Below are 22,301 nucleotides of genomic sequence, written 5' to 3' on the forward strand. Positions count from 1 at the left end.
TTTTCTGCACCATTGTTCAAATTGTAAAGTTTATTGCACCCCTGTTTCTTGTGAACCAGCATGATGGGACTACTGTCTTGAATGTTGGTATATAAAAAAACTTAAATAAATAAATAAAATAAATTGGCTGAAAAAGTCATAATAGAACAAATATTCCCAAAAAAAATGCCGTACCACGATAAAGCACTAAACATCTTCAGAAGAAGGAAACAACCCAACGTAAAAGGTGATTTTCTATGCACTTTAGAGTCTGGCGTAAGCCTGCAAGTGCTTGTTCCTTCTTCTCCCTGGCACTCCAATCTGCTGATTTGCAGCTGCAGTCCATGTCCAGAATGGGCTGAACAGGAAGTCAGAGGGCAGCCACAGAGCAAGCCCCAAATTATGAGGAAAACTATGTTCAAATTAAAAGTATTTGTCTTCTTATATGGAAATATGACACCATGGTTCTGTAAGAGTCCTTGAGAGATCAGCTGGTCCATCCTGCTCCCCCAACCCATCCCCATGCCTTCTGGCCAGATCCCTGTTCCTAAACCTTCTCAGATCATTTGCCTCACCTGCTTCTAAAAACGTCCATCAATACAGAAATTATCACTTTCCTGGGTACCTCATTTAATTTATTAGAAAGTTCTTCTGAAATGTCTAATCTAAGTATTCCCTGCTGCAATTTCAGCCATGTCATCTTCTATTCCCAGTGGAGATGGAGAACTATCGTGTTAGTGCCACAAATCCCCAAGATGTATAAAAGATGCTGTGGCATAACTGATGCAGCCTTGAGAGCAGCTGATAAACGCATCCTGTAGTGGGACAGTCTGAAGCTTCACCTTTACCAGCCGCCTCCTCCGCAGGTTGAGTCCTTGGGTTCTGGTGGCCATCAGGACAGCAGAGTTGCTTACCTGTAAAAGGTGTTCTCCTAGGACAGCAGGATGTTAGGCCTCACACATGGGTGACATCATCAGATGGAGCTTGGCACGCAAAACTTCTGTCAAAGTTTCTAGAACTTTGACTGGCACACTGAGCATGCCACTATCCACGTGGAATCCCCCCCTTCAGTCTCGTTACAAACTTAAAGTGAAACCTAACTCTGCGGGGTGGGGGGCGGGTTTTGTGAGGACTAACATCATGCTGTCCTAGAAACATGTTCTGAGAGTGGGTCCAGGACCAAAGCTGAACCACCTCCTGGCTCAGGAGGAACAATCCCGTGCCTCCCTGTTTGTTGATGTACCACATCGCTGCCTGACTGTCGGTCTGGATGAGGACCGATTTGGACAACAAACGATCTGCAGCCGGCTCCTCTTCCTGCCTCCCAGAATGCCGGGACCACCATCGGCATCTGCGCGGCAGCAGGGAGACGTCCCTGGCGCAGGCCTCTAGCCTCCTCCTTCTTCGCAGCTCCTGCTGCCGAACCAGTGCCGCGCTCCGCGGCAGGAGGGACAACCTCCAGCCTCCTCTTTGTGGCATCAGGCCGCAGGCCAATGCTTCCTGCAGCCCACATTGGGCAGGGCCCTCACTAGGCGCTCGGCCACGCCTCCTGCACATTCTTAAAGGGCCAGTACCGATTGATGCCACTCAGCTTCCTGGATGACATCAGGGGTCAGGAACTACTTATAGGAGCCTCCTCTTCCTTTCCTCGACTTGGCAGCGAGTCTGCTTCGCCTTGGTGAAGTCCTCTGTGCTTCTTGGTGCCTTCAGAGTCCTGTTCCTGCCTTCCGAGCCCATCCTGCCTTCCGTTCCTGCTCCTGCTTCCTTCCTTTGGTCTCCACGGACAGATCTTCTGGCTTCTGACTCTGGACTGGCTACTGGCGACTCTCTGGCTTCTGACCCCGGACTGGCTATCGGCGACTCTCTGACTTCCGATCTTGGACTGACTATAGTCATTTCTTCCAGCTGTGATTCCACCGTCTTCATAGTGGTTCACCTAAGACCAGCCGGCCCCATGCACCCAAAGGCTCAACCTGCGGGGAACGGGATTGGTATTGGCAAAGCTCCAGCCGGCCCCTGCATCAGTTCAGCCTCGCTTCCCGATGGTAGGGACCTGTGAGGGTCTGCCTTCACAGGTAGCGCCAACTCCTCCTTGGGCAAGGGATCCACATTCTCCTCCATGAACACAACATCCATGAGTTCCTCTTGACCGTGTGGTGTTGATGTGCCAGGTGCCAGCTTGGAGGGCCCTGATTTCTTGGGCCCAAATGTTTTCTCTATTTTATCTAAATGTGCCCGACGACCCTTAGGAGTCATCTGGTTGCAAAAATGGCAATCATGCAATACCCCCAGGCAAAGGATGCAGACTTCATGTGGATCAGTCAAAGATATGGTCCGCAGGCACTGGGGGCATCGCTGGAAACTGGAGAAGGCCATGCCTTGAGCCGATGAACAAGTGGTAGGGCAGACACCAATGCCAAAAATCCCCGAACTGAACGCAAAGAAGGTAGAACTTACTGCGCTGCCCCACTGATTAGGGGGAAACCGAGGAAAGGAGGACCCCACGCAAAAGCGTCGAAAAAATTGCAAGAAAACAATGAAAATAGAGCAGAGCTCCAACACCGCGAGGCAACTGCACTGCGGAAAGAAAGACTGAAGGGGGACCCAGTGTGGCCACGTGGATAGTGGCATGCTGGGCATGCTCAGTGTGCCAGTCAAAATTCTATAAACTTTGACAGAATTTTTCCGTGACAGGCTCCATCTCATGATGTTACCCATGTGTGAGGACTACCATCCTTCTTGCCCTAGGAGAATTAGGCAGGTCCCTAGGGTGGTGGTGATAGCTAGATTCCAGAGACACACCAGGGTCAGGACAGGCAGCAGGCTAACAGAGATGGGCAAGGTCAGGGCAGGCAGCTAGCACGAGTAGTCAGATCCAGGCGGCAGGTAATCATGGTCAGGTCCAAGCAAGAGATCAAGATCCGAAAAGGCAAGCCAAAGGGGAACAAAGACACACTGAAGACACTGGACAGGACGAGTAAGGAAGATGAGGCTGGAAGAGGTGAAGAGGAAGTCAAGGCTGGATGACAATAAATCAGGAATGCTGGCAACATGCACTATTAGGTAAGAGACCTGTTGCTGAGGCATTGACAGGGAGCGCAGGCTGCACTTAAGTAGGGAAGTGCTGCTGACATAATCAGTGGGCACCACGGTGCCTTTCCTTTCAAAAGCCCTTTAAATATAGATGTGAACTGTGTGCGCGTGCCTAAGGGAAAGGCCCAGAGTAGCTGGAAGACAGTGGCATTCAGACATGTCAATGTGCAAGCCATGCAAAGAGGCCCCAGTCACAGGAGGTGGCGTCCCGGCCAAAGGAGGAGCTGATGCTGCACTGGGGGGTGAGTCAGGTGGGCTCATGGGGCCGACCCACGAGCCACTGACTGTGACACCATGCTTTGATGTCCGGGTACGAGGGACTGCAAAATGTAAAATGGGACATGATAGAAATCTTACCCTTTAAACAGTAATCAAGCTCATACAGCTCATTGCCCTCAGCCTGCTGCTGCCAGTACACCAGATAATGCGTCACATTCCCGTTTGGTTCCGACGGTGGCTTCCACTTTAGAATAATCTGGGATGAAGAGTTGGAAATGGAGATCGGATCTAGTGGCACCGAAGGAGCTGCAATCAAAAAATTAAAATCAATCTTTGGGAAATTCTGCAGCCAAAATGGAGGGATATAACTTAAAGGGACTGACGGACAGCACTGCTGGTGGTGGGGAGGGAGGTCATCCTAACCATGCACCACCAAAATGGAAGAGAATAAACTTCTTCCCCAGTCTAGATTTGGATTTAACTACTTGCTTTATAAATGCAAGCTCAAGGCAAGTTACAATTGGGTACAGTAGATCTTTCCCTTCCCTAGAAGGCTTATGTTTTTACCTGACGCAACAGAGGGTGAAGTGATTTGCTCAGAAGAAGCAAGAATGAAAGAAACAGGATTTGAGCCCTGCCCTCCCTGATTCTCAGCCCATTAATTGAACCAATAGCTTGTGATTTGCTTACTGGTGTCGTTGGTACGGATGTAGATAATATCGCTCTTGGCCCCATATGTCCTCCGTTCATCAGAAAAGGTAACGAGCGTTTTCACAAAGACAGCATACTGGGTCCAGGGTTTTAGGCCCCGCAGCAGCCACCCTGGTGAGATCTGCTGCTTTGGATCACTTGACCGGGCTGGGGGGTCGACATCAACTACTGTCCAGCTGTTGGAGCCACAGGCATCTTGGCCATCAAACTCTGTCACGTTCTGATAGGGACTTTTGGAATAAGATATGGAAAGAGAAAGTAAAAATACCAATTATGTATGGTCTATGCTCTCTCCTTGGTATTCACTTTAGTATTTTCTAATTCTGATTAAGATCTAACCCAGCCCCAGTCATCCCCTAGTGAAAGAAAGAGGAGGAAGGTTAATGAACCTTAGGGCTATCATTGGTGAGATATTTTCACTCGTATTTTCATCCCACTATGGGACCAGGCAAAAGCAGTGACAGGAGGTAAATTTTAGTTTATTCACTGCTGCTCTAGAACCACCCAGCAGATGGCAGCACCAGTGCTGACCTTAAGAGATAAGTCTAGGACTCCCAAATGGCAGCGTTGGGGAGTCTCTCTCCCACCCCCTCCCCCCCATGTCTAGCATCCCCTTATTAAAGGTCTCGTCCTTCCAAACTGGCAGGCCTAGTAACATCTACCAATTCAAATACCACACATTTGTACTCTGAAGGGCACTCAGACAGAAGATTATAAGATATGATTTAAATGAACCATTTGCCTGGAAGAGGGAAAGTCATCTGGTTGCAGCACATAAGCACATTAGATATGCCAAGCTGGGTCAGTCCACTGTCCATCGAGCCCAGCATTCTGTCTCAGATAGTGGCTGGTTTGGGCCAGAAGTACCAGACAGATCCCCAAATGCAGATTTATTTCTTATTGCTCACTCCCAGGGATAAGCAATAGCATTCCCAAGTGTACCTGGCTAATATTTTATGGATTTCCCCACCAGGAATTGTTTAAATTTCCTAAATCCTGCTATGCTACTCAACTTGAGCACATCCTCTGGGAAAAAATTCCATAGCTTGATTATGTGGTAGGTGAAAAAAATACTTTCTACGATCTGTTTTAAATCTGCTGCTTGTTAGTTTTCATGGAGTTGTCCCCTTGTTTTTAATATTATTTGTAAAGGTAAAAGGCTTCTTTATTTACCTGTTCCGTCTCACTTATTATTTTATAAATTTCGATCATATCCCCTTCTCAGTCTTTTCCAAGTTGAAGAGCCCTAATCATTACACCTTTCTTCAAAAAAGAGCCGTTCCATCCCTTTTACCATATTTATTCCCCTTCTCTGTACTATTTCTAGTTTCGCTATATCTTTTTTGAGGTGCAGCAACCAGAACAGAACACAGTACTCAAGGTGCAGTCGCACCATGGATCAGTACAGAGGCATTATGACATTCTCCAATTTATGAGCTGAGGATTTCAAAGTCATGTCTACAAGGACTCCAAGGTCCTTCTCCTAGGTGGTGATCCCTAATATTAAACCCAGCATTGTATACCTGTAGCTGGGATTATGTTTCCCTATGTGCATAACTTTACACTTGTCTACATTAAATTTCATCTGCCATTCAGATGCCCAGTCTCCTAGTTTTGTAAGATCCTTCTGCAATTCCTCACAATCTACTGCTGTTATAACAATTTTGGATAATGCTGTGTCATCTGCAAATGTGATCACCTTACTCGTTGCTCCCTTTTCCAGATTATTAATGAATATGTTAAAACGGCAGAAGTTCCAGTACAGATCCCTCAGGCACTCTTTACATTGGGAAAACTGACCCTTTGGTCCTACTCTTTCCTGCCTTTTAACCAGTTACCTCCTATCCCAGGACTTTTCAATTTCCTGTGGAGTTTCTCACGAGGGACTTTGTCAAACGATTTCTGAAAATCCAAATACACTATGGGGTAAATTTTAATCAGAGCGTGCGCGTGTCCATGTGCGTGCGGTTACTGGCAACGCCACGTGGCCATGCCGATTTTATAACATGCACGTGCATGTTATAAAATTGGATGGCCGTACACACATGCGCACACGGATTTTAAAATCGGTGTGTGCATGTGCGGGCTGGGGGTGTGGTCTGGGCAGCGTGCGGGGGGGGGGCAACTTCTCTATCCCCCTACCTAAACTCCCTCCCTCCCTCCCCATCCCCTAAACCCTTCCTATCAACTTATGTTTTTTTTGTTTTATTACTTACTGACCCCCTGGAGCAAAAATAGTTTGCATGCGCTGGCCAGCTGCCAGCGCACGCTTCCCCAGGACAGCGGCTAATGGCCACTGTCCCGGCCGGCCTCTGTCCCGCCGCTGCCCAGACCCCACCCCTGGCCTGCCCCTTTTTCAGGGCCCGGCCCTTGTGCGCGTATCGGGACTTGTGTGTGTGGCCGGGCCCTTTTGAAAATGCGCAGAGTGCATACAAGGCCTAGCCACGCATGTAAAGCTCAATGTTTGCATGCACGGGCCTTTTAAAATCCGGTTTTATATCAACTAGCTCACCTTTACCTACACGTTTAATTATACCTTTAAAAAATCCAAAAGACTGGTAAGGCAACATCTCCTTTGCTAAAATCATGTTGGATATTACCCATTAAACCATGTCTATATATATGGGCAATAATTTTCTTTTTAAGAATAGCTTCTATCATTTTGCCCAACACCAATGTCAGGCTCACCGATCTATAGTTTCCCCAATTATCCCTGGTGCCCTTTTAAAAATCAGCATTACAATTGCTACCATCCAGTCTTCAGGTACTGTGGCCGTTTTAAATGATAGGCTATAGATTACCAGTAACAGATTTACAATTTCATGTTTGAGCTCTTTTGGAACTCTGGGGTGAATATCATCTGGTTCTGGTGGCTCTTTAGTTTCTCAAGTTGATCTATTATATCTTACAGTTTCACAGTGATTTGCTTTAGTTGCTCAGAATCATAAGAACATAAGAAATTGCCATACTGGGTCAGACCAAGGGTCCATCAAGCCCAGTATCCTGTTTCCAACAGTGGCCAATCCAAGTCACAAGTACTTGCAAGAATCTAAACATTAGATAAATCACAAGCTACTTTTGCTTATTAATTACCGTAATAGCAGTTTATGGATTTTTCCTCTAGGAACTTATCCAAACCTTTTTTAAACACAGTTACAATAGCTGTTGTAACCACATCCTCTAGCAATGAATTCCAGAGCTTAACTATACACTGAGTGAAAAATAATTTTCTTCGATTTGTTTTAAAAGAGCTACTTGCTAACTTAATGGAGTGCTCCCTGGTCCTTCTATTATCTGAGAGAGTAAATAACCGATTTACATTAACCTGTTCAAGACCTCTCATGATTTTAAAGACCTCTATCATATCCCCCCTCCCCCCCAGTCATCTCTTCTTCAAACTGAACAGCCCTAACCTCTTTAGCCTTTCCTCATAGGGCAGCAGTTCTATGCCCCTTATATTGATCGCCCTTCTCTGCACTTTCTCCAGTGCAGCTATATCCTTTGTGAGATGCGGCGACCAGAACTGCACACAGTATTCAAGGTGCAGTCTCACCATGGAGCGATACAGAGGCATTATGACGTCCTCCGTTTTATTTTCCGTTTCCTTCCTAATAATTCCTAACATTCAGTTTGCTTTTTTGATCACCACAGCACACCAGGCTGACGATTTCAATGTATTATCCACTATGACGCCTAGATCTCTTTCCTGGGTGGTAACTCCTGAGACAGAACCTAACATTGTGTAACTACAGCAAGAGATATTTAACAACATTTCTTGCATTGGCATTTCATGAAAAACAGGTCTCAGAGGAGGTACTCTCTCAGGAGGCAATTTTTTTAAAGGATTCATGCACTTAAAACTGGGTTTTACATGCACAAGTGCCCTTTAAGCGCATAAATGGGCTTTTGAAAATTGCTAAGATACATGTAAATCAGTTTGAAAATTACCCCCTTATTGTATAAGAAAGTTACCTTACACAAGTTTAAGCAGAAGGTCAGCGAGGTAAGGCAGGCAATTCTGTCAACCCAAATTTATAGCCAGTACAAGCACTCAAACAAAAAGAGGTATCACCCACACAGCTTATTATGAAGCATGTAGGAATTTCACATTCATTAGTACTTTATAATACTGGGGATTAACTGGGGATTAAAAGCAGAAGGGACAATAGGGAACAAAATCAAAATGCACCTATTGGAAGGAAGACAAACCACTCCTCCCAAACTCAAACATACTAAGAGGCAAGATGCACAAAAAAAAGAAAGGAAAAATGATTGCATTCCAAACTCCCCAGACAGTGGCTTTTCCATCCGTTTGATGACTTACGCTTCTTTGTAAAAGAGCATGAACCCCAGAAGGTCCCGAAAATCAGGGGGCCAGTAGGGGTCCCATTTCAACACAACCTTGTCATAGGTCGTTCTGATGTGGGTAAACTTCAGCAGCTCATCTTCACCTGCAGAAACAAGAAAGCAAAAAAAACCAAACCAAAACATGCTTAAACCCAGACCATCAAATCAGCGAACACCAATTCCCTTTGCTTCCAATGGTATGTTCCACACTAGAAAAAATATCACATGCTGTAATGCATGGAATGCTGCTCAGCCACTCATCGGATCAGGCTGAGTAAATATTCCATGCCACAGAGGTCCTTAATACAGTGGAATGCATCCATTACAAAAAGGATCAGTATCTGCAAAAGCCAACGGAAAAGGGCAATTTTGTAACACCCCATGTAACTTATGCATCGCCAAACTGCTTAGGTTATGCCAGTTTTCAAGGTGAACTTATGTGGAAAAGTTTGTTTTGAAAATTAAATAATCTGCACAAATTCACCCACACAAGCTTACACCTGCTCTTTGCAGCGCTAACTTGGGCGGGTTAACTTTCACGTGCGGAAGATAACTTTCAAACAAATGTGCGTGGTGGTATATATGCCACGAATAGATCCCCCGCATATGACGTATGCGCATTTCATAAAATACAAGTAATCTCTATTCTGCATGAATACATGCAAGACATTCAAACCACATGTATCAATGCAGTGAAGGAGCATCCTTTTCCTATCTATTTTAAAACTCCTATATTATACACACAAAAGCACTTATTCACATAAGCCGTGATTTATGCGAACAACTCGGCCAATTTTAAAACATGGACGCGTAAATCAAATTAAGCAGTTTAACAATTAGTTCACCCAGCCCTCCTGCAGGTCTTCAGGACCTTCCTGGTTCCTCAGCTTGACCTCTCCCCAGTTCACCCAGTCACACATGTAATATGACTTACACCAGATTACACATACAAGTTAGCAAATGGACGCGGGCGTCTTTTAAAACAGCAACTTACACGTGTACGAACTGAACCTGTGCCCCGACTGCCCCTTGTTTACGCACATATATGCACATGCGTGAAAAGAGAAAACACACTCATGTTTGTTACCTTTATAAAATACCAAATAGGCGCTACTTATATGTATATGCTAAATTTTAAGCACTTAACGTTTTGAAAATTTAGCCCACATTTTTTTAAAAGCAAAGGTACATGCATAAATCCCAACTCCCCCCTGAAACGTCTCAATTTTTTGTGTGCATGAAAACAGGTTTCGCGCAGAGCATTTATGTGCTCAAACACTAGGCAATTTTTGATTTTTAGTTTTGTTTGTGATTTAGTTTGTGCCCCTCTGCTTGTATTATCTGATTGTCTATGTTCTTTTAATTTGTGGATGTATGTAACTCACCACGAACAGTGGAGCGTGCAAGCAACAAATATTTTATAATAAGAATAATAATACATGTTAACTACTTGGTTTCTTGCTGATTACAAGCAGTATATCAAAATGTATACATAATAATATTTATTTATTTGATTTATATTGCGCCTTTCAGCCACATTCAGGTACTGTGGGAATTAGTAGTTAAGGATCCATTTATGCACATAAACCTGTGTTTTATGCGTATAGATGGCTTTGAAAATTGCCCTCAGAGAGGACAATTATGAAGCTGCCCACATGCCTGCAGGCCTTCTGTTACTTCACTCCCCATGGGCCTGCAAGCTGATTTTCAAAAGGGAAACTCCCCACGGAGCTTCCCTTTAACCATGCAGGCCGGCGGAGGAACGCAGATACTTTTGTATCCACATACGTTTCCTCCCTCGACCTTCCAGCAGAAAGTAATATTCAAACTCCAGTTTTAGGTGGGTAAACCTGCATTTACCCATGTAAAAACTTTGGAATACTGCCCCCCCCAACCTAAAATGCCAAGCCTCTACATCAGCTGTAGGTCAAAAGCAGACAAACTGACTCACATGAACTCTTCTGGACCTCCATTTAGTAAAAGGACCAGCAGCGATGCCAGGGGTACCCAAATCTGTTTCTTCATTTCCTGCTCTCCTGGAGTAAGTTCCAAACCTTAACACTCCAGTTCCATGCCCCTCCCCACCACTTACTGTGTGTGCTCCAGGATATTTAATCAGCTGCGTGTTGCTCACAATTTAGACTTGGAAGCTCTTTGGGGAAGGGACCTTCTACCCATGTGAAATTTCTGGTGTAGGGCCAAACAAGCTGATGAGAACAGAAATAGGCATTACTTTTAATTCTAGTATGCATTCCTTATTTGAAAAGTTTATAAAAGGAATCTAAAAATCCCCCTTCACACTCCTGCCACCTACCTACTCATAATGCACAAAAGTATTCCAGCAGCAAGGAGAAAATTACAAAAATAGTCATAAACCTATCAGCCAGTTAAAAGTCTTCCCTCTTAAACGGGCACAGCTGGTAACTGCACTGCGATGAATGCTGCCATCCTCTTTAAACTGGAAACAAGCTTCAGTTCAAATGGGCAGGATGTTTGGAGTTTTGCTGAGATCACTGGCTGCTCTCTGGCTGTTGGCACAACAAGGGGGTCAATTTTCATGGCAATTTATGTGGGCAAAAAAGCAATATTACCTGCATTAATCGAATCTCTGAAAACTGCCCTGCCTCAGAACCCAACTTTCCAGCCTATCCACGTTACACTATTTGTGCACGCGAGTGGATGGGTGGAGATTAATGCCATGCGCAAAGAGCTGCAGTGTTTATAAAATACCATGAATATTTCCAATGCCAGAAGACACATACTTCTCTAACCATTTTATAAATAGATGCACATATTTTTTACATGCAAAATAATTGTGACGCTCAGTGAATAAACAGCCAGAATTAAATGCGGAGGCCAGTATTTTATAAAATATGCACAAGTATTTGAAATCACCAGTTTACCCAGGACTGCTTCTAAGGCTAAGTCCATAAACAAAACACGTCAGCACTGTCTGAAGTTTCAAGAAGGCTCATCATCCAGTAAAAAGACTGCTAGCAGTATATTTTTGTTATGCTTGTTGGTCGCGGAGCACCATGACTGGCTTCACTCACCCATTGTTGTCCCGCTGCGGCCGGAGCAGACCCGGGCTCCCTGGCAGCAGCACGGAGCTGCTGCCAACACAAGTTTCTCCGTCCCGGTGCTCCTTGCATCTCCCCTGCCTCATCCATGGCAGGGATGTCGCCAACTCACTCTTGCTTGGGATCTCCTTCTAGGCATGTGTGCGCTCTTCCTCCCGGGATTCAAAGGGACTGCGGTGGGAAAACGCCTTCAGCCCTCTCCATCAGCCCTTCTGAGCTATTTAAGGCTGGACCTCGCTTTCAGCCTTCGGCTTGGCAACAGGTCACCTTACTTCTGGTAAGCCTGCGAGTTCCTTGTTCCTGCTTTCCTGAGTTCCTGCCTTCATGAGTTCTTTGCCTTCTTCCTTGCTTCGTTGGATCTCCTTGGCTTGACCCCGGACCGGACACTGACCACGAGATACACTGTCTGCCTTGACCCCTTGCCTGGAATCCGACCACGAGATATGCCACCTGCCTTCATCATCACAGAGACCCCACGTATGTCCAGCCGGCCCAGCACCCGAGGGCTCAACCCAAGGGGAACATGGGTTGGTATTGATGAAGGTCCTGAGGGGTCTCTGCCTGTCTCCAGCCTCACCTACCGACAGTCTGTGGGGGCTCCTCCCCACAGGTAGCGTCAACTCCCCCTCAGTCCAAGGGTCCATGCACTCAACATGTTGCCAAGGCCATGGACTCCGGAGAGGCTTCTGCGCTTCAGGCCATTCCTGAACTTGCCCACAAGATTCAAGAGCAATAGTGATTCCTAGAGGCTCTGGCGACCTCCATTCAACGCCTCAAACAGGATGCTATGGCTAATCTGGTGGCAACTTCTCTGACGCCTGCGACAACTCCGCATCCGTCAGTACCCTTTACCAGCACCCCCGCGGTGTGGCAGAGATCCTAAACTGTGTCGAGGGTTCATAAATCAGTGCTTTATGCACTTTTCTCTCCAGCTGGCTCTTTTTCCAGACAACCTCACCAAGGTCACATTTATTCTCTCTCGCCTTGAAGGCAAGGCTCTGGTTTGGGCTTCACCGTTGTGGGAACGTTCTGACCCACTCCTGCAGGTCTTGTCCCTTTTAATCTCCTCCTTCAAGAAGGTCTTTGATGACCCTGGGCAACTGGAACCTCCTCTGCGGATCTCCTGCATCTCTGTCAAGGGAACTGTTCTCTAACAGACTATGCCATAGAATTCCGTACCCTAGCCATGGAGCTCGGCTGGCGGGAGGACTGTTTACACCCAATTGTTTTGGAAGAACTTTCAGCCTGCATCAGGGACGAATTAGCAGCTCGCGATCTCCCGGAGTCCTTAGAGGACCTCATCGATCTAGTTGGAAGGATCGACTGTCATCTACAGGAGCATGCCAAGGAGGTCTGGAACCCCTGTAAATCCATTACTACTAGGCCTCGTTCTCCCAGCCCTGTTATCACCAAGGGGCCTCCCTCTGCCAATTTAACCGAGGAACCTATGCAATTAGGCCGCGGCTGTCTCACATCTGAAGAGTGCCTACATAGTCGACGGGCTGGCCTTTGTCTGTATTGTGGCATGGCAGGCCATTGACTCTCGGAGTTTCCCATCCATCCGGGACTTCCCAGCTTAGGGAGTCTTGGGGACGTATTCTTAGGCTTCTCCTCTCCAGTCCCTCTGCTATCTCTCTCTGCGACCTTCTCTCTGGACCAGCAAAGCTTCCCAGTCCTGGCTCTTGTGGACTGAGGGGCAGGTGGGAATTTTCTTATGAAGTCCCTCATGGATTATCTGCATATCTCAACTGTGCCTAAGGATTTGCCTCTCGTCGTAACCTCCATCCAAGGTGATCCATTACTCAGGAGGGTTACATTATGCACGGTTCTGGTCACTGTGAGTATCAAAGAATCACATGTGGAAGAAATCGAATTCCACGTGAGTGATAAGTCTTCTCATCCTATGATCCTAGGACTGCCATGGCAACAACTCCATTCTCCTCATTTCAACTGGGGTTCCCTTAAACTTTTGAACTGGGGTCCTCATTGTCACCAGCCCTGCTTCAAAAGAGTTAAGACTCCCTCGCAACTTCCGCTGGCATCCTCTACACTTCTGCGAAAGGGGCAGATATCTGATTTCTCTGATGTTTTCCCCAACGTCAAAGCAGAGATTCTAATACCCCACCAAGATGAAGTCTTGGTGGGGTATTAGATGATGCCCTATCATTAGATGATGCCCTATCATGCTCTTTTTTGCCGGAGGGTCTTCCTGAACAACCACAGCACATTATAGATCTGCACGAACCCCAGATACTTTGGCCCATTTCCGTAATTAGACACCCCAAGAAGCCAAAACTCTCAGGAGGGGGGCTTAAAGGAGGGGGTACTGTTATGCTTGCCGGCCATGGAGCCCTGTGACCAGTTTCTTTCACCCGTTGCCGTCCTGTTGCAGCAAGAGCAGGCCCGGGCTTCCTGGCGGCGGCAGGGAGCCGCTGCTGCAACAAGCTTCTCCATCTCGGTGCTCCTCGAATCTCCCCTGCCTCGTCCGCGGCAGGGATGCTGCCGACTCACTCTTGCTCAGGATGTCCTTCTAGGGGCACGCACGTGCCTCCTCCTGGGATTTAAAGGGCCCACGGTGGGAAAACACTGTCGGCCCTCTCCAATGATGTCAGCCCTTCTGGGATATTTAAGGCTGGACCTCGCTTACAGCCTTCGGCTTGGCAACAGGTTTCCTTACTTCTGGTAAGCCTATGAGTTGCTTGTTCCTGCATTCCTGTGTTCATTGCCTTCTTCTTTGCTTTGTTGGACCTCCTTGGCTTGACCCCAGACCAGACACTGACCACAAGATACCTGCCTGCCTCGACGAGTTGCCTGGAATCCGAACACGTGATACGCCGTCTGCCTTGACCCCTGCCTGGAATCCGACCACGAGATATGCCGCATGCCTTTTTCATCACAGAGACCCCACGTAAGTCCAGCCAGCCCTGGCACCCGAGGGCTCAACCCAAGGGAAACGTGGGCTGGTATAGGTGAAGGTCCTTGAGGAGTCTCTGCCTGTCTCCAGCCTCGACTACTGATGGTGGGGACCTGTCGGGCTCCTCCCCACAGGTAGCGTCAACTCCCCCTCGGTCCAAGGGTCCACACAATCAACAGTTTTCTATAGGTTATCATAAGGCTTGGGGATAACTGCACGGAGCGGTAGTTGCTACCCTTAAGAGAAACATGGGGGTAACCTGCACGCAGCATATACTACCATAAGAAGCTTGCTAGGCGGACTGGATGGACCATTTGCTCTTTTTCTGAAGATATTACTATATTACTATGTTTATCCTACTCCAGTTCATCTACACCAGTGGTTCTCAACCGGCGTGTCGTGACACACCAGTGTGTTGCGAAGCACACGCAGGTATGTCATCACACTTCCCAGTCCCCCACTGGTCCAGCTGCTTCCCTTTACCCCAGCAAGATGCAAACTCTTCTTCTATCTGGGCTTGTAATGCTGATAGCCTGGGCAGAACACAGCAGGATAGCTGGAGTCAGCAGCACCAACATGGTCTCCTCTTCCTGCCCCTGCAGCCTGGAAGAGGAAGTGGTGTGCAGTTGCCGTGCGCGCAGGAAGAAGAGACCATAGTAATTTACAAGTATGGGCAGCATCGGGCTGGAGCAAAAAGAGGAACAATGTCAGCCCTCATGGCCGATGGGACTCCTTTCTCGAAGCTGCAAGATTGTAAGGAGGCTGCTGCTGTTGTCACCAAATGTTCTTTGGTGGGGGGAGAGAAAGAGAGAGAGAAGAGTGAGTGAGTGAGCAAGCATGTGTGTTTAAGACAGCATGTATGTGTGTAACTGAGAGCCTGTGTGTGTGTGTGTGTGTGTGAGTGAGAGAGACAGCCTGTGTATGTGACTGAGAGCCTGTGTGTATTTGTGTATGAGATCCTTTGTATGTAAGAGACAACTATAAAAGTGTGTGATTGAGAGCCTGTATGTGTGAGAGACAGCATGTGTACGTATGATTAAGAGCCTGTGTGTATGAGAGAGAGAGCGAGCATGTGTACCTGCGTGATTGAGAGCCTGTGTAGGTAAGAGAGAGCATGTGAGTATGTGACTGAGAGCCTGTGTGTATTATTTATTATTTTGTTTAATAATTTTTATATACCGATTTTTCATGAGAACATATCAAATCGGTTTACAGTAGTTAACAAATATTCATTTTAAAATATTTGTATTTCCAAAAGAGAAAAGGAAGTAATATATAGTTTTATAATATAAATAAAATAAAATAGTAAACTAAATAATCATAATATTTAAATAGTTAGAGAGGCAGTAAAGTAAGAGTAGATATAATAAAATTAAAAATATACATTGCCTTGGTATATAATCAGTAAATATAATGTAAATATACATTACCTGGGTATATAATCAGTAGCAGCTCTTCAAAGACTTGTTTGAATAGCCATGTTTTAATGCCCTTTTTAAATAATTTAATGTCTACTTCCCATCGTAATTCCTGTGGCATAGAGTTCCATAGCTGAGGCCCAGCAACAGAAATAGTCCTTTCTCTTACATTATTTAGAAGAGCAATCTTAGGGGAAGGAATTGGTAACATCCCTGTACCTGTTGATCTAGTAATTCTTGTAGGGATATGGAAATGAAGTGATGAAGTTGACCATTCAATTTTATCATTGTAGAGCGTTTTATGAATTAGGGACATGATTTTATGTTGAGCCCTGAATTTAACAGGCAACCAGTGAAGGTCTTTTAGTACTGGGGTTATATGATCAGATCTTTTAGTTCCGGTCAAAAGTCTAGCCGCTGACTTCTGTAGAAGTTGTAATGGTCTTGTAACATTTGCTGGTAGGCATGGCAATTTCTTATGTTCCTATGTTCTTATAATGTAAGTGAGAGAACGAGAGAGAGCATGTGTGTGTGTGAATGACAGCCTGTGTGTGTGAGAGAACAAGACACAGCATATATGTGTGTGATTGAAAGCCTGTGTGTGTGTGTGTGAGAAATACAGCATGTGTGTAAATGTGTGATTAAAAGCCTATGTAAGTGAGAGACAGAGCATGTGTATATGTGTGTGACTGAGAGCCAGAGTGAGAGACAGAGCTTGTGTGAGACCGAGAGAGAGGAGAAAGTTGCAAGTAACACCTTCCCCCCAATGCTAATTCAAAACAATCTCAGGGCACCTGGATATCAACAGGGCCAGAGGAACCACTAGGCGAGCTAGTCCTGTGCCTAGGGTGCCGAGACTTAGGGGGGGGCGCCGCAGCAGGCAGCAGAAATTTGAAAGGGCAAAAAGTGCCCTTTCAAAATTCTGCCAGCCCCCGATTCGCCCTGCTTCCCCCAAACTGCCACCCTCCCCGATGCCCCCCTGGTGGTCCAGTGGAGGGCCCGGGAGCGATCTGCCGCTCCCGGGGCCTCAGCTGCCACTAAGCAAAATGGCGCCGGTGACCTTAGCCCCTACCATGTGACAGGGGCCAACCAATGGCACCGGTAGCCCCTGTCACATGGTAGGGGCTGAAGGCCACCGGCGCCATTTTGGTTAGTGGCAGCCGAGGCCCCGGGAGCGGCAGATTGCTCCCGGACCCTCCACTGGACCACCAGGGGGGCGTCGGGAGGGTGGCCCAGGGGGGGAGGCAGGGCGAGTCGGGGGTTGGCTGCCTGCCGCAGCGCCCCTAAGTCTCGGCGCCTGGTCTCCGGCTGCGCCGATCTTCCTTTCTTCGGCCACGTGATCAGCTAGACCGGCTGCGCCGATCTTCTTTCTGTGTGTGTGGAGGTGGTGTGTATGTGAGAAAGGAATGGTGCTTGTGTGTGTGGGTGTGTGTATGTGATATGTATGTAAGAAAGGAATCTGCCAGTTTAAAAAAAAAATGAAATGTGATAATACATATACTTCAACTTTTGTGCTGGTAGCGCAACTTTTGAAAAGTTGGATGAAAGATGAAATTACTGAATTTTAAGCATCCCTCTTCTGGAAAAAAAAATGTAACAAAGTGGGTAGAGACAAATACTAAAGCGAAAAAAAATTAAAGTATTTAAAATGTTCATCTCAGCAAAATCACAAATTTAAGATACTGATGCCAGGTGGGGTTTGGTTTATTTTTTTGGAGCATAATTTAAGCATGAAGACTAGAATAGTTCCAATCTGAAATGGTTTTGCTTTTTTTTTTTTTTTTAAGCCTTTAAAAAATGTATATTTTTAAATGACTAAGACTGGAATCTTCCCATTTAAAAGGGAAGCTGACTAAGGATGTCTTTCTGTTCTATATCTCCCACATGAATAGTCATACGACTGATAGTTTGAAGAAAGACACTTGCCTTATTGCCTGAAAGCGTAATACAAGAGAAGCTGTACGGTGTGGGTGGCTGTCCCTTGGGAGGACAGAACCTGAAGGAAGGGTGTCATTTCACCTTCTGTTAGGAATGTGTTTTTCTTATTTAACAGTTGGGAGCATCACTTTCACTTTTAGTAAAAGTGAAAAATGCTGCAAGTCTGAAAGCAAGGTGCTTCTGTGAGAGTGTAATGTGTATGTGAGACAGGGAGGGTGCTTCTGTATGTGCGTGGTGTATATGTGAGTCAGGGAGGGTGCTTCTGTATGTGTGTGGTGTATATGTGAGTCAGGGAGGGTGCTTATGTATGTGTGTGGTGTATATGTGAGTCAGGGAGGGTGCTTGTGTGTGTCAATGTGTGTGTGCGAGAGAGATGGAGCATGTTTTTGGCTGGTTTGTGGCTGTGAGAGAGGGCATGTGTGTGATTGAGCCTGTTTGTAAGTGAGACAGAACATGTGTGTGATTGAGAGCTTGTATGTAAGTGAAATAGAGAGAGCATTTGTGTGATTGAAAGCCTGTGTGTAAGTAAGAGAGAGCGAGAGCATTGTGTGATTGAGAGAGATTGGCCAGAGAGGTGAAGTGTGTATGTGTGAGAGAGACTAATCAGAGAGAGAAGTGGTATGTGTGTGCGTGTGTGAGTGTGAGTGTGAGAGAGAGAGATTGGATGGGGAGATGATTGGTGCATGAGAGACAGAAACTGGTCCTGAGGGTGTGACTGGTGTGTGTGTGTGAGAGAGAGAAGAGATTGGTTGTGGTCCCTAAGGAAGAGGATTGTGAGGTCAGCTTCAGCAGCTACTGCTGCTTCAGGTGTGGCCTGCAAGGGAAAGGAGTAGGAGAACTGCTGGAGAGGGTAAGTAAAGGTGGCTTTTTAAGTTCAATTTTCTTGATTGACTACCATTTTAATTATTGGGTAGTATGTGATGTTTCTGCTGTTTGAAATATTTTATTGGTGTTTGGTAAAGCTTTCAAAATTTGCATGAATCTTTAATTATTGGATATTCTATTCATCAGCTGTTTTGAAATTATTTTATTTGTATGATTTTATAATTATGATTAAAGATTTATATATCTTGATTTTATTGATTTGTTTCACGAGGAATGGTGAAATTTCTGTTTTTCTATTGTTACACTGTATAGAGTCTGGCATGATGTGTTTTACAGTTCAGTTTTTGTCTACACATTTCTATTTATACTTTATGTGGCTTTATTCTGTATTTGGTGAGGGTTTGTGTTCTGCATGCAAAGACTGAGATGAAGCATTTTTTTTAACATGAGGTTTCTCTGTAGGGATCTGTAGTTGCTTGGCCTGTTCTGTTTTCCTGATGGGAGGTGTTTTAGTAAGGGTTTGTGTTCTGCATGCAAAGACTGAGATGAAGCATTTTTTTTAACATGAGGTTTCTCTGTAGGGATCTGTAGTTGCTTGGCCTGTTCTGTTTTCCTGATAGGAGGTGTTTTAGTAAGGGTTTGTGTTCTGCATGCAAAGACTGAGATGAAGCATTTTTTTAACATGTGGTTTCACTGTAGGGATCTGTAGTAGCTTGGCCTGTTCTGTTTTCCTGATAGGAGGTGTATTGATATTTTAGATTCTGGTGTAATATTTGTGGTATTCTTTTTCATAGGTGGGGTTGTTATTCTTTGAGTGTTGGCAGATAGTACTGTGTTGATACGGGAGGACCATGCAGAAATATATCACAATAGGTATGATGCCATATGAATTCCAAGATGCAAAGTTTTCTTGTTGGCATCACAACTTGTATAATAATTTTACCTCAGAATGTCACTTTTCATGTAAAATATGTTATAAATGCATAATTTAAAATTTTGTATGGGGAGGGGTCACCAGACTGTAAGGTTTGCCTAGGGTGCCTAATACCCTTGCACCGGCCCTGGATATCAAGCATTCCTAGGTATGGAGAGCAAAGCATTTTATCTCATTATTTTTAATTATTTGGTCTTTTGTGTCTGCTGTTTTGAAATATTTTATCTGTGTCTTAAAATTTTTAGAGTTTCTAATTATTAGATATTTCATTCATCAGCTGTTTCGAAATAATCTGTTCTTTTTATTAATATGGTTTTACTGCTATTGAATTTATATGTCTTGATTTTCTTTATGAGGACTAGTGATGTTTCTCTTTTTCCTTTCTTACACACTGCATACAATCTCTCTGGCTTTTGCGGTTTTCAGTTCAGTTATTGTCTGCATGTTTATGCGTTTTGGTCTCTTTAGTCTTTCCTCATAGGGGAGCTGTTCCATTCCCCTTATTTTGGTAGCCCTTCTCTGTACCTTCTCCATCGCAATTATATCTTTTTTGAGATGCGGCGACCAGAATTGTACACAGTATTCAAGGTGGGGTCTCACCATGGAGCGATACAGAGGCATTATGACATTTTCCGTTTTATTCACCATTCCCTTTCTAATAATTCCCAACATTCTGTTTGCTTTTTTGACTGCCGCAGCACACTGAACCGACGATTTCAACATGTTATCCACTATGAAGCCTAGATCTCTTTCTTGGGTTGTAGTACCTAATGTGGAACCCAACATTGTGTAATTATAGCATGGGTAATTTTTCCCTATATGCATCACCTTGCACTTATCCACATTACATTTTATATGCCATTTGGATGCCCAATTTTCCAGTCTCACAAGTTCTTCCTGCAATTTATCACAATCTGCTTGTGATTTAACTACTCTGAACAATTTTGTGTCATCTGCAAATTTGATTATCTCACTCGTCGTATTTCTTTCCAGATCATTTACAAATATATTGAAAAGTAAGGGTCCCAATACTGATCCCTGAGGCACTCCACTGTCCACTCTCTTCCACTGAGAAAATTGTCCATTTAATCCTACTCTCTGTTTCCTGTCTTTTAGCCAGTTTGCAATCCACGAAAGGACATCGCCACCTATCCCATGACATTTTACTTTTCCTAGAAGCCTCTCATGAGGAACTTTGTCAAATGCCTTCTGAAACTCCAAGTACACTACATCTACCGGTTCACCTTTATCCACGTGTTTATTAACTCCTTCAAAAAAGTGAAGCAGATTTGTGAGGCAAGACTTGCCCTGGGTAAAGCCATGCTGACTTTGTTCCATTAAACCATGTCTTTCTATATGTTCTGTGATTTTGATGTTTAGAACACTTTCCACTATTTTTCCTGGCACTGAAGTGATTACTGTTTGAGTGCTGGAAATTGGTGCTGTTTTGGTATAGGAGCAGTGGCGTAGCCAGAATTGATTTTTTGGGTGGGCACAAGGTTAACATGGGTGGGCTGTAGGCATGAAGGTCCGAGACCTACTAGTTGTTTTCTTATTGATAAATAATGCCATATACTGCACCCTAGAATGGCTTTCTAATTAATTTGCAACAGCCATTATGCATCATGTGTGAAACTTTAAAACATTTTACCTCAATTATTTCAAGCACTTACCAGCATACACACACACAGAAGCACCCTTCTGATCTCAAATACATATACACACAAAGGCCCCCAGCTGAACAGCTCGCTTCTGGCGGCGACTGGCAGCGCCGATTTTCATTTTTTTGGCCCCGCTGGCCTGGTCTCTGGCAGCGCCGGTCTTCATTTCTTTGGCTCCCACCGGCTTGATCTCCACCGGTGGCTGGAGCAACGGTGCTCCACTTCTGGTTCCAGTTGGGTGGGCCTGGGTCCAAATTGGGTGGGCAGCTGCCCACCCAGGCCCACCTGTGGCTACACCACTGTATGGGAAGTTTACTATTTATGTAATTTCTGCTCAGAGAGCGTACTCTTATCTTTCCCTTGTGTCATTCTTAACAATAAAAGTAATACGGGGCCTTTATTTTTTATTTCCGCCGTGGATTTTAAGAAGCAGTGTGTCACACATGTGAGCGATGTCCGTCAGATGTGTCACGATGGGAAAAAGGTTGAGAACCACTGATCTACAACCATCTAGTAATTTCACGTCGAACCCCCAACTGTTCACCCAGCCCTCACCCCCAAAAACTGCACACAAGAGGCAAGTCCAATTTCACTTGCGCAAGTCAATTAGCAAGTGTAAATGTGTATGAATAAGCTCATTAATGCTTACGTGCATCTCTCTCACTAAATAGTAACCACCACATGCATTTCTGAACCCAGTCCTGCAACACATCTAGAATGCCCACTTCCCCCCCCAGCAAAATGAATGCGCAAAACCAAAAATATGTGATAGCTCCTGGTATGGCTTTCAGTAGCTCCACACTGAATATTCCTGAGATACATCCACGTCTACCTGGCTCCAAGAATGGCTTCCTTTGTGTGTTTTAGTTAACCTGAAAACCAGAGCTGCTTGCAGTGCTCTGGTCATCCCTGCGCTAGGGCCTAAGACTTAATGCCCTAGCCATGGGAAGGCCCTTTCACCTGGCTGGACAAGAAGCCCACCTTTGACTCTACCCCCTTGAAAAGATTGCCAACCAAAAACAAAGTGTGCTACCCTGCCCTAAGGCATAACGCTGCTTGTGCACTCAGGGGAACGTCAACATCTTGTAAATCATTTAAAACAGTGGAATAAAAACAGGTTCTACCAAATACTGCTGCAATAAAAGCTTAAGCATGTGAAACTGCAACAAAACAGCCAAGTTA

The 22,301-nt window shown here is 45.3% G+C and overlaps 1 protein-coding gene across 1 annotated transcript in view; it reads right to left on the reverse strand.

Annotated features, from left to right (window-relative positions):
• The window catches only part of INSR (insulin receptor), a 369,067-nt gene that overhangs the window by 58,973 nt on the left and 287,793 nt on the right, over positions 1-22,301 (reverse strand). Inside the window, exons 7-9 of the mRNA XM_029614140.1 lie at positions 8,327-8,453; positions 3,982-4,232; positions 3,430-3,597 (exon numbers count right to left, since the gene is read on the reverse strand). Of these exons, the coding sequence (XP_029470000.1) occupies positions 3,430-3,597; positions 3,982-4,232; positions 8,327-8,453 (546 nt within the window). The remainder of the gene's footprint in view (positions 1-3,429; positions 3,598-3,981; positions 4,233-8,326; positions 8,454-22,301) is intronic.

The sequence above is a fragment of the Rhinatrema bivittatum genome, chromosome 8, assembly GCF_901001135.1.
Source record: "Rhinatrema bivittatum chromosome 8, aRhiBiv1.1, whole genome shotgun sequence".
NCBI lineage: Eukaryota > Metazoa > Chordata > Amphibia > Gymnophiona > Rhinatrematidae > Rhinatrema > Rhinatrema bivittatum.